The sequence below is a fragment of the Agelaius tricolor genome, unplaced genomic scaffold (assembly GCF_023055355.1).
Source record: "Agelaius tricolor isolate 1412-34295 unplaced genomic scaffold, bAgeTri1.0.p SCAF_34, whole genome shotgun sequence".
In the NCBI taxonomy this organism is placed as follows: Eukaryota; Metazoa; Chordata; class Aves; order Passeriformes; family Icteridae; genus Agelaius; species Agelaius tricolor.
Genome location: NW_027269294.1, coordinates 3,537,329 through 3,552,086, shown reverse-complemented (window position 1 = coordinate 3,552,086; position 14,758 = coordinate 3,537,329). Strand labels below are relative to the sequence as shown.

Below are 14,758 nucleotides of genomic sequence, written 5' to 3'. Positions count from 1 at the left end.
TTACCATCATGGCACCAAACTACAGAGATTTTGTTCATATTTAGGAATGTTTTCTTCATTGAGATAGATGGTTCTTCAAACCCTGCCATGATATACAAGGTCCATAATCTGGTCTGTAACTAGCTGAATGATAGTTTAAACAAATATACCAACAAATTCTGCCGCCTTTATTCACAGAGTTATGCTTTAATCTTTAGCTTCCCACCTGGGATGGATTTTGATTCCCTTAGTTGTGAGAAACAGCACCTTGTTTTAGCCCTAGCACCACTGATGATGATGAAAGCCATGCTAAACTACTCAAATATTTGCTCTAGATTTACTGCAGGATTATACAGTACATTTCAAGATCACAGGCTCTTAGAAACTCTCCCCAGTAGCAGTATTTCAATCCTTAGTCCCCAATATGACAAGTAAAAGATAAAAGTAAAAGACCAGAGTAAAAAGATTTAAAGTGTGAAGAAGCACTGTAGAGGGCCAAGAGAAGAAAATTAAATGTGTACAAGAGGCCAGTAGGAAGACATGGTCATAATCATGATTTACAGGTAATTTCTGTGGCACACAGTACTCTGGGAGCAAGAATCAGCACTCTACACTATAGGCAGCCCTCCAGTTCTCAGTCACTGTGCTTTCACAAGAAACTGGTTCATTACATTACAGCTGCAAAACCCAGCTCACCTCTCTGACTGCTCAATAATTTTGATTTACAGGCTTCTCTCCTACTTGCTGGGTTCAAGGCAAACTCTGGCTAAAAATATGCCTGCATGTGGGATGTGAAATTTCCCCAAAATGGGAAATTTTAAGCAATTTGTCCAGCTGTCTTTCCACCTCTTTTTAGTCTTCATAACACTCCAGCATCTCTTATAGCACGTTCTCTGTGAAATCACAGAGGCAATTCATGATTTTGGATCACAGCTGATCCACATAGCTTACTAGCTAAGCCCCTGGCTGATCAATCAGATTCCTGTGGAAGGACCTTTGAGCCAGGACAGATTCTGAGTGAATTCCATGAGGCTCTGTGCAGGCCAAAGGACTTTCCAGTTGTGTTCTGCTAGTGATCAGTCAGAGTCTAACACTGTATCTATTTTATGCTGTGTTAATAATACATATTACTATTAGTTAATAAGGCACTTCTTTAAAAAAAAACAACACCAAAGTCCTCTAATCCCTAGATCATTAGAACACAGTGGGGAGAGGGACAGGAAGAAAGCTGTTCTCTGTTAATTTGACATACCAGGAATATTGTTCACTGTTTCTATTGTTGTAGTCCTAAAGCAAAAACCTAGTGTCCTGCTCACTTCATGCAGTGGCACCTCTCCATTTCAGGGTGTCATCTCTATAAAGCACCTGATAAAATGCATAGATGTGCTAAAAATTTTAGATCTATTTTGATTCCTTTAAAAAGTTCAAATATTTTGGACCCAGATTTGAGGTGATACATCTGACATTCTTAGGTAAGCTAAGGAATACCACTGGCACAGTCTGTGTGCCAGGTGACCACTGCAAGCCAGTGACTGCAAGCAAAACGGACACTAAGTTTCTGCTTAGAAACCAGGTTTACTCTCGAATAACCGATGGCTTCCACACCTGTGCAGTGACACCAGCTTTCTTGGCTGAAAATTTTGGCCTCGGAGCAGTAAACAAAGAGGATGTGGTGGTTTCTGGCTTAGAAAAGACAGAGTAGCCCGTGGGTGAAAATGATTCATTCCCTGGGAGAGAGGCGTTGGACGGGAACGAAGGCTGGGACCCATAGGCTGGCACGGAGTACACCGAGGAGGGTCGGGCCCTCGTGGGAGAGCCAGCACCAGGTGGAAGGTAGCTGGGTAAAGGCAGTGTTTGCTTTGAAGGGGACAGCTTCGATGTCTGCTTCAGGGCAAGGCTTTCCTTAGGAGGCTGGAAAGTAAATAAAGATGGATCGAGTTGATAAGGTTGATGTTTCATGATATCCAAAGCATTGAGACCTTTCTTAGGTTTTCTTTTTGTATTTTTGGTAGCAGCAGGGGCTTTAGAGGAAGGCTTGGTAGCAGCAGGAGGGTAAGATGGGCAGTGGATGGGATTATAAGCGACGGGTGGAGGTGCTCGGACGTTAGATGAGTATTTCCAAGAAGCTGGTAAAGATGGAGTTGGAGATGCTGCTCGTGCCATGTTTGCCTGCACAGTCTCTGAATCCACCACATACTTCTCCATTCGGGAATGCCTCCTGGCAAACAGCTGTGCTCCTTTCCCACTCATAGCTGGTGGCATCTCAAAGGGAGGCTTTGTTTCTCCAGAGCTTGGGGTGACTGGTGTTGCCTTGGGGGCAAGGTTTGGACTCGCCAGGCTGGCCTGAGGCCCTTTGAAAGGACCAGCAAGGTCGAGAGTGCTTGGGGGATGGATGGGAGAATGAGGATACTGTGGAGATTTGGGTGGTGCAGGATACGCTGCCTGAGGTGAGGCTGGTGCCGGGAAAGAGGGAGGCTTGTTGGAAGCCGCAGCTGAAGGTGACCAAACCGGTGAAACTGGAGAACTAGCAGAAGGAGACACCTTGAGTGAAGGCTTTGGAGCAACAGGAGGAGGGGCCTTTTGTTTAGATGCTTGAGTCTGCATGAAATTGCAAGCTTCTGCTCCCAAACTGAGGTAGTCTTCTTCGGGTCCTGACTCGAAACCAGCTCCGGTCCCTTTTTTGCCTTCTGCATTGTGTACAAGGGACAACAGGGCAGGATTAGGACTTACTTTGGGTGCGTCCTTGAAATTGAACATGGGTTTGGAAGTGCTTCTTCTCTTTGCCTCCTGCAATATCCCAGTTCTTTTGGCTGGCACGGCAATCCTTTCATCCCTGGACGCGATGTGTTCCGTGGGCTCCGTGGCTGCCCATGCGGGCGGGGCAGCCTTGCTGGCCACAGGAGCTGAGACAGGTCTGTAGAAAGCCTCAGCTGGTGGGCTGACAGAGCAGTAAGGAGGTGGTGCTGCTGCATCTGAAAGGGGACTGGTGACATTTCTTACAGGTGAAAATGGTGCAGCTGCTCGGTTTTGAACTCCAGAAGGGAAGGGTTTTGCTGTTTTATTCAAAGATGCTGCCTTTTGAGTTCCAGAGGACTGAAAAGAGAGGTTTGTGCCAGGTGCTAAGCCAAAGCCATTTTGTTGTACCACTTTGCTGTGATTCTGGCTCACGTCTGTGTAACTTTTGCTCACACAACTCTGCTGTCTTGACATTTCCTCCTCTTTTGACTGATAGACGGAAGAGCTCACTTTCTGGAAGTTCTCTGTCACGGTGCTTTCCCTGTGCTCCTCTGTCTGCACTGTGCTTGCCTTCAGCTCCTCTTGCTCTGCCGTAATCTGATCCATCCTCTGCCGCCTCTTGGCAAACATGAGGGCCCCTTTCCCTGTGCTGTCTGCAAGTGTCTGCATCTCCTCTCCACTTTTTGTCTTCTTTTCCACCTCGAGCAGACCACTGTCCCAGTCAAATGTCACGATCTTGCCGTCCTTGTCAATGTCAGAGAAAAAATCTTCATCTATTTCTGACTCACTTGTTGCAAGCAAACTCACCTCAAAAGTGTTTTCCTTGTCCCCCTCTTCACCTTCACCCTCTTCCTCCTCGTCCTCGTCACGTTCCAACTCCCCAGTCCCGTAGCTGACTAAAGTGTATTTCCTCGCCCTTTGGCGGCGCTTCTTGAACATCAACACCCCCTTGGAATTGGGGTTGGGAGCTGCTGTCAGCAGCAGTGCAATGCTTTTACATTTAGATTTGGCCTCTTTCACCTGCTTCTCCGACAGGCTCTCGCTTCGTCGGAGCCCTGGGGAAGGAATCAGAGTGCACAATTAATTCCTGCAGCCCACCGAACTGCAGGGAGACTAACAAGTGCATAAATTTTACAAATTTATTAAAAATGAAAACATTTATTTTGTATGGAAAGTTCATTATACTTGAGTTTTTCTCACAATATCAGCTGGGTTATAAATGCCATACCCAGCGTGCCTTGGAGACACACCCATGCAAGTTCAAAGGCTACATCACTTTCTTTAGGACTCTCTTAGCTCAACAGGAATATTGCACACATTTTTTCTAACATTCTTAATTTTTATTCCCAGCACCAACAGGCAGGTGATATTTTCTCATTTATCCAGCTTCTGGTCTGGTATTTTCCAAGTATTTGACTACAAGTTCCCAGGCTTACAGCAGCCATTCCCAGCCAGGCAGGCCCATGACTGCTTAATGTCTAAGACCAAATAAAACTGAGCAGATTCTGTCTGACAGTGGCAGCAGCTTCTGCCATTTAGGTGCTTCTTTTACTCCTGTAAATTGCAAAGTTTCTAAAAGTCAGTATGCTACTGTGCATTAGCTGTTTAAAAGCAAGTATACATCCAGAAGGGCATAGACAGAAAATATTAGAATTAGCTTTCAACCCCTTGGTAGATGTGGGAGTTTGTCCATGGTCTGCAATGAAAGCAGATTTCAGTCTTTAAACAAGCATTATTTGCCTGAAATATAAGTTCTGTAAGATAGGACATATACAGAATATTTATTTTGGAAATGTGGCAAGAGTGTATACACATTTAAGAACAGAACCAAGGAGACTCAACTAACTTCTCAAGGGTATTCACTGGAGTATCAATGACAATATTTTTGAAAGCATAAACTACTGGTTTTCTTTCTTCCTGAAAGAGGAACAGATGCAGCTGCAAGGCTGATGGATGCACTGGACATCAGTGTGACTGCTTCCTTGTAATGGGACCTGGAGCATGTCCCTCATGGGGCAGTGGCAGTCAGGTGGTGTCCCTGCTGCTTTCCCTTCTTCATGCTCTACCACTGTACCTCATCAATTACAGCCTCAATAGCTCCTCCCTTCAAAAAACCTGGAATTTAAAGCTGTTCCTGACTAAATCTGTAGTCACAAGGAAAAAACATGCCTCTGATAAAAGTAAATTATTTAGCATCTTTTTCTGACATAAATAAAACAAACTTTTTAAAGAAATCCATGCCCTGTGTTTTCTAGTCGTGATCCTTTTAGCCATGTCAGTAGATGGAGTCTGATACTTCTCCTATTAAAGACAATTGGAGTTTTGCCATTATGCCAGATGACTGCACAACTGGACCAATGGTCCTCACAAGAATCTATAAAAGAGAAAAGAGCATGGCACCCAAACCAACAATTTGTAATATTTTATTGTTGGAGAGCAGGATCACAAAATCCTTGGCTCAGTCCTGTGACAATCCAATTGCTTACACTAGTCACTGAAGGTATTTTCCAAAACTATGGGTTTTAGTGTTGGAGTGCTTCCTATTCAGGTAAATATAATCTGAATAATATTTGCAGAGAAAATTTCTGCTAAAGAGATCATAATAAAAGTTCTTTTCTAGTTCAGACTTAAATGCGTAATAACTTCTCTTTTTGCAGAAAACATGCATAGTGCTTGCTGCACACAGAGCATTCACTAGGCTAGGCAATTTGTTTTTTCTAATGTGTAGACAGGTTAGTACTAGTAATAATAATAATAATAATAATGAAAAAAATTGTAGTAAATCAGTTGTTCCTAAGCATAATGACCTGCCACTGGTTTATAAGAAACTGAGATTGTCATAGTTGACATGGAAAAAGGACAGGACTTCTTCTTGAAAGAAGAGTTTATAATGTAAAAAGTAGTTAATTCCTTGTACTTTTTCCTTTTAAGACAGGCACTGCAAGTAATTCCCTAAGAAATGCAGGCACAGTCCCACAGTTGGTTCTGACTTTGCAGCCAAAATGTGAAGCATGTGCACTTTTCTTTTATACTTCATTTAATATGCCCTAAATATGTGGGTTGCATACAGACACTTCGGCATAAGTAACTGCCTAATCCACTTGCCAATGAGACACAAATGGTTATCATGCTAAAAATATGCTTCCAGTGGAATTAGCAGTGGGTTAGCAGAGGAGTTCCAACGCTGCATATGAAATAGTTTGTTGCTACAGTATCTCACTGCACACATTCAAGCACCTTTGACATACTGCTGCTAAATCCCCAGACAGGATTCTTCACATTGCTGGGAAGGAGCAAGCAACCAATAGCAAGCTCCCAGATGAATAAAATAACAAAGAAATAAATAGATTAATTAATAAATAATACACCTCTACACCCAGTTAACCAATATTTCCTCCAGTGGCAAGTTTGCTTCCATGTAAACTTCTTGGACACATTTTGAAGCTGACCTCCAAGTCTGGGAGTCAGGAGAAATAACATGTTCACTTTACAGTCTAGAGAAGGCTGACAAAACCAAAAGGATCATGTAACAGTTATACACATGCTGGTGTCTGTCAAAATCTCTTCTGCAGACAACATCAAGCTTTGCTGCTAGACTTTTTTATTAACTTTTCAAAGCAATGGCATGGCTTTGGTTTTAGATGATGCAAATGACAACGCAAAGCTTTTGCTATAAAAGGAGAAAGCCACAGGATTCACTTAGACATGTGCAAGCAACTTGTTCTTTTTGTTAATATTTTACAGATTGCCACTGAATATGAGTTAGAAGATCAGCAGACTTCAGCCCTTTCAGGAGATGTAAGTATTTTTACTTGGACAAAGTCATGAGTTAATTTCAAAGGGGAAGTCTACTAAGCAAAGTTATTCAGTGCAGTTAAGGCATGGGTACACTCTTGGCTCATCACCAGGAGCACTGTATTACCCTGAAAAAATACATAAAGCAAGAACAGAAACATCATTTAAAAGAAAAAAAGAGAGAGAAAGTTAGAAAACTGCAGAAAAAAAAATCTCTAAACATTTTTTTTCCTAATACATTCTAAATCCTGAGATTTTATCCAAATCTATAAAGGATGCCCCCAGGCAGTGCAAATATTAGATGGGACATACTCACTTGCGTGCCTTGCCCTGTGCTTGAGAGGTCTGTGCTCCTTTTCTGAGTGCTTGCTGTCTTCTCCCTGCACTGTGCCTTCTGCTGAGATTGCAAAGGAGAGGAGGGAAGGAGGTGCTTCTGACTGCCCTCCTTCCACTTGAGAATCAACACACCCCCTTTCAGATGGAGACCTGGGCGCTTCCTGCTCCCTGTCTGAGCAGTCCAGGATCACCTCCACCCTGGGGATAGATGGAGCTGCACCTTGGATCCTCTTGACCTCCTTGCTGCTAGAAAAGTGGACTACTTTGTTTGACCACTGGATGTTGCCCTCCTTCACAGCCAGGGGAACTGCGATGAGGGGGCTGCTCCCACCCTGCTGTGCACTGGGGCCTCTGCTTGAAGGGGGGAACTTCTCTGCCCCCAGGAGAGTCACAGCAGGAGCACTGGTGGCCTTGTGGGCGTCATTTGAGAGGGACACCTGCAGCTCAACCATGGCACCTGGCCCTTCTTCTGCCACCCCTCTGACACCAGCCTCATCTGTCACGATCACTTTAGGGGTGGCTATCACTTTAGGAGGAATTCTGTGGCTTTGTGTGGTCTCTTGTTTTGTTTCAGCAAAGTGTGTGTTGCTTTCTTGTGCTCCGTGGTGAGTCCCACTGTAAATCTCTGTGATGCATAAATCTCCGTGGGGTATCTCTTGCTCTGTGTTCATTTGCAGTGTGGTGTTCTCCCCATAGTCCTCAATTTTTATGTTCTCGTGCTTCCCATTTTCTCTTTCAGCGTTCAAGGTTTCATTTATTCCACTGGAGGATCTGCACATACAGAAACAATTGAAGAAATTAAGCTGCTGTAAGCACAGCCATTGTAAATAGAGTTGCAAAGGCAATTTCTGCATAGTACAGCCATTGTAAATAGAGTTGCAAAGGCAATTTCTGCATAGTATTTCTCCACCCAAATTAACTGTGGCACCTCCTAGCAGGTTCATTTAAATAGAAGAATTTTCCCAGAATGTAGACATCTTAAATAGAAGCATCTTTGTATCTTTCAGAATTTTCCAACTTAGCAGTGCAGTAAGAGGGAAATTACATTACTCTGGTAGAGCTATGACCCCACTACTAAGCTAAAATGTGGAATTGTATCTTTCTTAACATCAGTGTGCTTTCACAGACACATTTCTGTTACAGGGTTTCCAGAGAAATGCTGCTGAGACTTTTGAGACAATACTTCTTCATATTTCACACGTCCGTGAGAAAACTGACTTTGCATGACACCACAGGAGTGGCCAATTTTTGGCTCTGTAGCCACTCCTGCAACTGTTTTAGGCACCATCCTTGCATGTGGTTCCTGTCCCAAATCATACACTCCCTAAGGAACAGAGAAGTACTGGATAAGGATCAGAGGGAGGGAAATGAATATTTGAAATACACATTCGAAGAACGCCTGAGAGGATCATCATCCTTATATATAATGGATTAATTGAAATATTCTGGGCCTATTCTGGTGATCCATGAAAAAAGGGTAGTGGACCTATACAATATTCCCTACCTATTTAAAAATAAACTATTTCCAGCTGGAAAATGTTGTTCTCACTTACAAAACCTACAATATATGTCAGTGTAGCTCCTTTTTCTGAACTATTAATTCCTCTGGCCCAGTTAAGATGATGTACTGCTCTTATGACACCTGGTGTACTCTTTAGCACCTTCTTTCAGTACTCTGGACCATACTATTAATTTGAGGAGAAATCTTCTCTGTACAGCAAGGCTGCAGCATGTTATTTAGAGTTTCTATCTGCTAGAAGATAGGAAAGCACTTTTTCAAATGAGGGAAGTGGTAGGTGTCCTCAGTAAAGTACTAATATCAAGTACTAGGGAGGTTTTTGAGATCAAAAGCAGCCCTGGCTATTCTGAAACTTTGGAACCCCCTAGAAATAAAGGCTGGAAGAAGCAGCAGAAGGAATGAATCTGTCAGTGTGCTGAAGAAACTTCAATATCACTTGCTTTTCAGGCATGCAGATCACTGCTTGTGGCAGCCTGGGTCTGCCTCAAATAGCACGAGAGGGGGAACCTCCATTTCACCACATATGGGGCTTGGTAAAGGTCAGGCAGATTTTCATTTAGGGAGCTCCTTGTGAGTGCTGCTGGATCCCATCGGATGGTGCTGCTTGGATGATCAATTGTAGTGCTCCCAAGCACAGATAAATTACAGAAATCTGTAAACATTTCCTTCTAAGATATGGACTGGGGGCTGGGCCAGCTAAATGTTAGCCTTTATTGGTAGTTGAATGATTGTGTGTATGTGTGGGAAAGATTTCCACCTTACAAGGCCCTTGCTACGTATGGATATACTTCTACTCTATATAGACATAATTGTGCATCCTGTGCCAAAAGGCAGAATACTGGGAATGATTTCTTTTTGTAGTTTCACATTCTGTTTTGTCAAACGATTGTTTCTTTTTCAGGCCTTTCCAGCTCACTGCAGGAACAACAGCCCTGGTGTAATTCCAGGAAGGAAGCAGAACTCCTGGAGTCAGCACGGCAGGGTTTGTCATAGGCTCATGTTTTTACTCCCTACATGGAGTATTTCATGTCTGCATGCACGGAGCACTCCCTTCTTCCCCCTGGAAATGTTCTCTCCAGACTCAGCAGTAGCCCAGGAGCCGCTAACACTGATGTGAGGAGGCCGGGCTGGTGTTTCAGTGTCTGTCCCCTCTCTCCATGTTTCCCGGATCCATCTGCTCAGCATTTGCCCAGCATTTGCCGGGAAGGTCAGAGAGAAGCTCCCCCACACGGCATCCGGGAGTGCCCGCCCTGCAGGGTGTCGCTTTCCTCTCATCCTGTAAACCCAGCATTTTCTGGCCACTGCTGCTGGTCACTAACTCACTGTGGCTTACACGGCATTGGGAAAACTTTTGGTAGACATCAAAGGCCAAGTAGCATTTTAAAAACTATTTTAAAAGCCCAATTTTCCTCTCAGTAAGATTTGTAAGAGCAGAATTAGGTCAACAATTAATGCCTGTGAAAATCCATCCTTCATGCAAAAAATTCAGGGACTTTCCAATGGAAAATATTCTTCCCTGCTAACAAAAGATACTTAGATGTAAAGATCAGCAGTGGAATACCACTTAAATTACTCTTTCCTCATGGTTTCCAGCATTTTCTTGAGGTGGCTGCTAAGGAAAGGAAGGATTTGCTTCTCATTGCTCTCAAAGGATGCTAAGACACCTCCTGAAAAATCCCTCTGGGGGTTGTGCTGAGAGGAATAGTACCCACAAATGAGGTGGGAGCAGAAGAGAAGTGTTTCACTCCATTCTCTCATACATGGGAAGATACAGACAGCAAGGACTGGGATTTGGGAGAGGTGAGCTAATGAGAAGAAGTTTAAAGATTCTCACAATGCATTTTTTTAGAACATTTGAGTCACTTTCAGAGTGTTGAGCAACTCCAATTTTCCTAAAACTTCTGACATGGTTTCAGTCCATGAAACCCTGAATTATATGGTATAAACACTCTGTTTTGGCTCTGATATTTTCTGATATTCTCATATTTTCAGGACGTGCCTTGCTGTTCAGCATGCATTCTAGCAGGGGCAATGGAGAGTCCCTTTCAGCTGCAGCATCCTGTGGCCTTCAGACAACTGAAATACCAGTTATGGAACAGCAACAGGCAGGAGTCAAAGTATGTGGAGCTATTTCTATGGCTGAAGAGAAGACAGCTGGTCAGCCACAAATATCATTCTTACAAGTGCAGCTCCAATAGCCACGTTATGAATTAAAAACAGAAGAATGCAGCTATCACATGAGGAACACTCAGCTGCTCCCCTGCTGAACCAGGAGCAGGAGCTGTGCACTCTGGGGAAGGTAAGATCTAATCCTCAGCTACCTCTGTCCCCCTGATCCTGTCACACTGATCCATTATTCAGCCCCAGACAACATGTACACAGAGGCCATGCAAAATGTCTGTGATAAATAAAATGGGCACTCCTTGAGAGCATCTAGTTTTGAAGGCAGACTGTCACTTTGAACTGCTAAGCACTTGAGGAAAGCTCCTTTGTGCAGGTTGCAGGAACCATGAGGAATTCCATATGCTGTGTAGACATCCCTGGTAACCAGAGACAAGTGCCTGTTTTCAGCCTTTCCAGGGACACTGCTCTGGTAGCTGTCATGATGAATTCTGATCCTTTCCTGGTCCTGCCTGTGAGAGGGAGCTGCAGTAGCTCTGGGGGGAGCCTTAAGCCCTTACAAGGAGTGTGGGAGTTTCAAGAATTTTCTCCCTCTTCTTACCCCCTACTGAAGGCAACTCAGAGTTCATCCTGTCTGAATTCACAGTCTGGGGAGAATGTGCTTTACTGTAGGTGGCTCTGAACTCAGGTTGCCTTTATTACACTGATGGCAATTACAGAACAGGCATTGGAATAGACTGATGTTCAGTGAGCAGTAATGCTGGCCTGATTGCAAGTTTGCATGAAGCATCTCTGCTCTAAGAAACTCAAAGCATTTTCAAAAACTAAAATTCCCTCTCACTATTTTGCAAAGGCAGAAACTGAGACCCGGAGAGCTGTGACTTCCCCCACCTCACCTAGTGAGGTGATAACAGCTACAGAAATAGAATTCATGACTTCCAGACCCTCTCCTCCTCCTGACCACTAACACATTTTGCCACCCAAGAAGACCATTTGCCATGTCATCATCAAGGCCTATCTGGGTAGCACAGTTTCTCCATCTATACAGCCTTTGTTTTATGTAAGCCTCACTTCCCTATCTGTAGGGAATAACAACACTTCACTGCTTCAAAGGGGTGCAGGGAATAACTGAACTCAAGGCTCTGCAGTATGCATATATGGTAGTAGACACCTTGCAAGTATTAATACTTACATTTGGAGACTGTACTATTAATTCTGTGCCTGACTGCTGCTGTTCAAATTATATACATTAATTCCTTCAGCTCAAATTCTCTGTCTTCCTTTTCCATCCATGCAGAGTTACAGACATTAACAACAGGACTATCAGAACCTCTCAGTATAAGTCTGCAAAACAAAGCCAGCATTTTCCAGGTGATTCACTGAATTGCACCAAAGCATCCTGAGCATTCCTGTACCTCTTGATAAGCATCTGCAGGACGTCAGTCAGGCTTTCCATCAGAACAATGACTTCAGCATAGGTCAGGTCTCCACAAGGCTTGCCATTGATAGACACCACCTCATCCCCCTCACACAGTCCAGCCTTGGCTGCTTTGCTTTTGCTGCGAACCTACAACGAGTCAAAGAAAAATTCCAAATTGCACAATGAGTGTTTATTTGAAAACAGCAGCAACCATGTCCTCAGCATACTTTTTGTCTGTGAAAAAGGATTGATAATATTGATCATAAACAAATTTACAGTAACACAAATTAATAACTTGCCTCAGTTGAGGTTAATACTATTCTGGCCAGTAATAATACAAAACCTTCTGCTCTACTGAGCTTGTAAGCTAGGTGTCAAACAGGATGGATGAATTATTTTAAAACTGGGAGACATGGATATTTGAGACAGACAATAAATTGATCACAGTTTAGCAGAACTGCAAAAAACTGCCCCATTAGTTTCTCTGAAAATGAAGACTACTGAGAGATGAAATCTGCAGTGAGATTGTAAAAGAAGAGTCTGTAAATTCAGGCCTCTCTGGGCAGAGTATCAATACCTACATGCTGGTCACTTTTTCCTTAGAAGCCCAACTATAGTTTTAGTCTCCAAACTATAGACATCTGCATCCCTGGAGATCCTAAATCCATGTTTAGTCATGTGAGTAAGTGCCCTGATTTATTAAAGCACGCCTGTTATGGTCTAAACTTCTCTGTTAAGTTCTCATTTAAGAATCCTGTGCAGCTCAGTTTTTCATTTTCACTCCTTTTTCCACTGGCAGTGTGTTATAACTTATCACAGTCTTTGCATAACAAAACCCAGACAGCTCTAACACCACTCAAGGTATGCCTACAGTTGATGGCTATTTTTAAAGTACATATTTGGCAAAGAGTGTGTTATATTAACCAGGATTCTTGCACAAGTCTATTTTGGAATGACATATACACAAAAAAAGGCTGGCCTTGAGTTCTTTGAGCTCCATTTCACCTGTTGGTGTGAGTACTTTGGCCTTATACCACATCCAGTTCATTCAGCATGTTTCCCTTGTTAATTCTTATAGTGTTTTCTTGAAAATTTTTAGAGAAGTAGCATTTCTACCACACTCCCAGTAGCAGAATCAGTTCCTACTCACTGTAGAAAAGCTACTTCTGATACACTCTGGACCTGAGAGTGAAACTGCCCTGCAGACTCATGGAATTGTCCCAGATTTTCTATTAAGCCACTGGGCTGGTACCTAAGATACATTTCAGAAAGGAAGTTCCTTGGAGTCAGGATGATGTGGGCCACAACAGTAAGACTGCACATTTTTCTGTGGCAGGGCCACCATGTCTATCTCTGCTGTTTCAATTTACACATTCCTATATGTCACATTATGGCTCTTGCAGCAGTGAAGGAACAGAAGCCTGGTGCATACAGAAGCCAGTTTCTACCTTGCAGAGTTAACATTTACAAATATGGAGTGGTATGCTGCTCTGTTTATCTCCCCTTGGACAAGAGCATAAACATCCTTGTGCCTTGGGAAGAAATGACACTTTGGACAGTGCTTAGAAAGTTTTGTTTCATATAAGAGCTAGAATTTGGGATGAGGTCTAGTTACTGCCTTTTGTTTAAATAGGAGGGTATGCTATTAAAATTTTACAAGACATTCTTGGCCTGAATGTAAATATTTAATGTAGATGCCATGAAGAATTTTGAGTGAGCCTTTTTCAGAAAATCTATAAACACCCATTATAGAAACCTGTGAACTCCAAAACAGCATAATGTGATACCTACACTGTGAGAAGAAAACTTGTTTCTCTTTCTTTATTTAGTGTTTGAGGGACTCCTTGATAGCATTAAAAAGAAGAACTAACAGACAAGGAGATAGACTGATTTTCTTTTCAAAGTTCTTAAAAGGTTCTCTCAGTCCATTTTTTCTGCCTTATGAATTGTTGAGAGATCACAATTCTGAGGAATATGAAACTGCATGCAAAAACACCCTCCCAAATTTGAACAATATCTGTATAAAATCACCTTAGTATTAACTTTTTTTTTTTTATTGTTTCTGTTGGGGTAATAAAATGGAAGGGAGAGCACCCAGGAGAAAATAGGCAAGGGCAGCAGAGTATGTGGTAAATTATAGCAGTTTGCTTTTAGGATAGAATATCCCATCATCATTCATGTTATTTCAGCCTCAGCATAACACCCACTTACCCAACAATATGTAGACTGCTTTGCCAGGCAAGCTGCAATTGTTTCTGGCTTTGTTTATTTGTTTTAACTGGAAACCCACAAAAATGAATAAAAATGTACTCATGTAAACCAACACTTTTCAGATTTCTGGGAAAAATAATATAAATAAATAAATAATAAAGAAAGAAGATCCACCCAGAACAACAACAACAAAATTCCAAGAAGATTTGTGGAAAGAAAGATTTCCCTGGTAAAATATGTGTTCAGTGGATAGTTTCTTCTCAAAGTTTTGGCAGAAAGCCTTTGAGGAGCCCACTGGGAAACAAAAGCTGCTTTTGTTAGCAGAAATGCAACTTGGTCACACAGGGGACAGTAAGAAACCTTTATCCAGTTCTTGGGGACTTAAGGCAAGGTTATTTGGTTGTAAAGCAGGAGAGATTCTTATAAAACCAATGATTGCTCTTGAGTGCAGCCCTGGCTTTCTCAGGTACTTGTTACTTCTTTGTACTTGAAGTTTTTCTGAGGAAGAAAATGTGAGTTTCCCAATAAATTTTTTTGAATGAGATCTCACCAGAAGAAAAATAAGCTTGAAAATATTTTCTTTGCTTTCCAATGTCTGCAATACCAGTACAAAACAGCAAAACTGGGCTAGTGCTGAACCT

The 14,758-nt window shown here is 42.6% G+C and overlaps 1 protein-coding gene across 1 annotated transcript in view; it reads right to left on the bottom strand.

Moving 5' to 3' along the window:
* Positions 1 to 14,758, bottom strand: part of SYNPO2 (synaptopodin 2) — a 79,001-nt gene that overhangs the window by 14,487 nt on the left and 49,756 nt on the right. The window contains exons 2-4 of the mRNA XM_071452304.1: positions 11,902 to 12,053; positions 6,827 to 7,617; positions 1,585 to 3,770 (exon numbers count right to left, since the gene is read on the bottom strand). Of these exons, the coding sequence (XP_071308405.1) occupies positions 1,585 to 3,770; positions 6,827 to 7,617; positions 11,902 to 12,053 (3,129 nt within the window). The remainder of the gene's footprint in view (positions 1 to 1,584; positions 3,771 to 6,826; positions 7,618 to 11,901; positions 12,054 to 14,758) is intronic.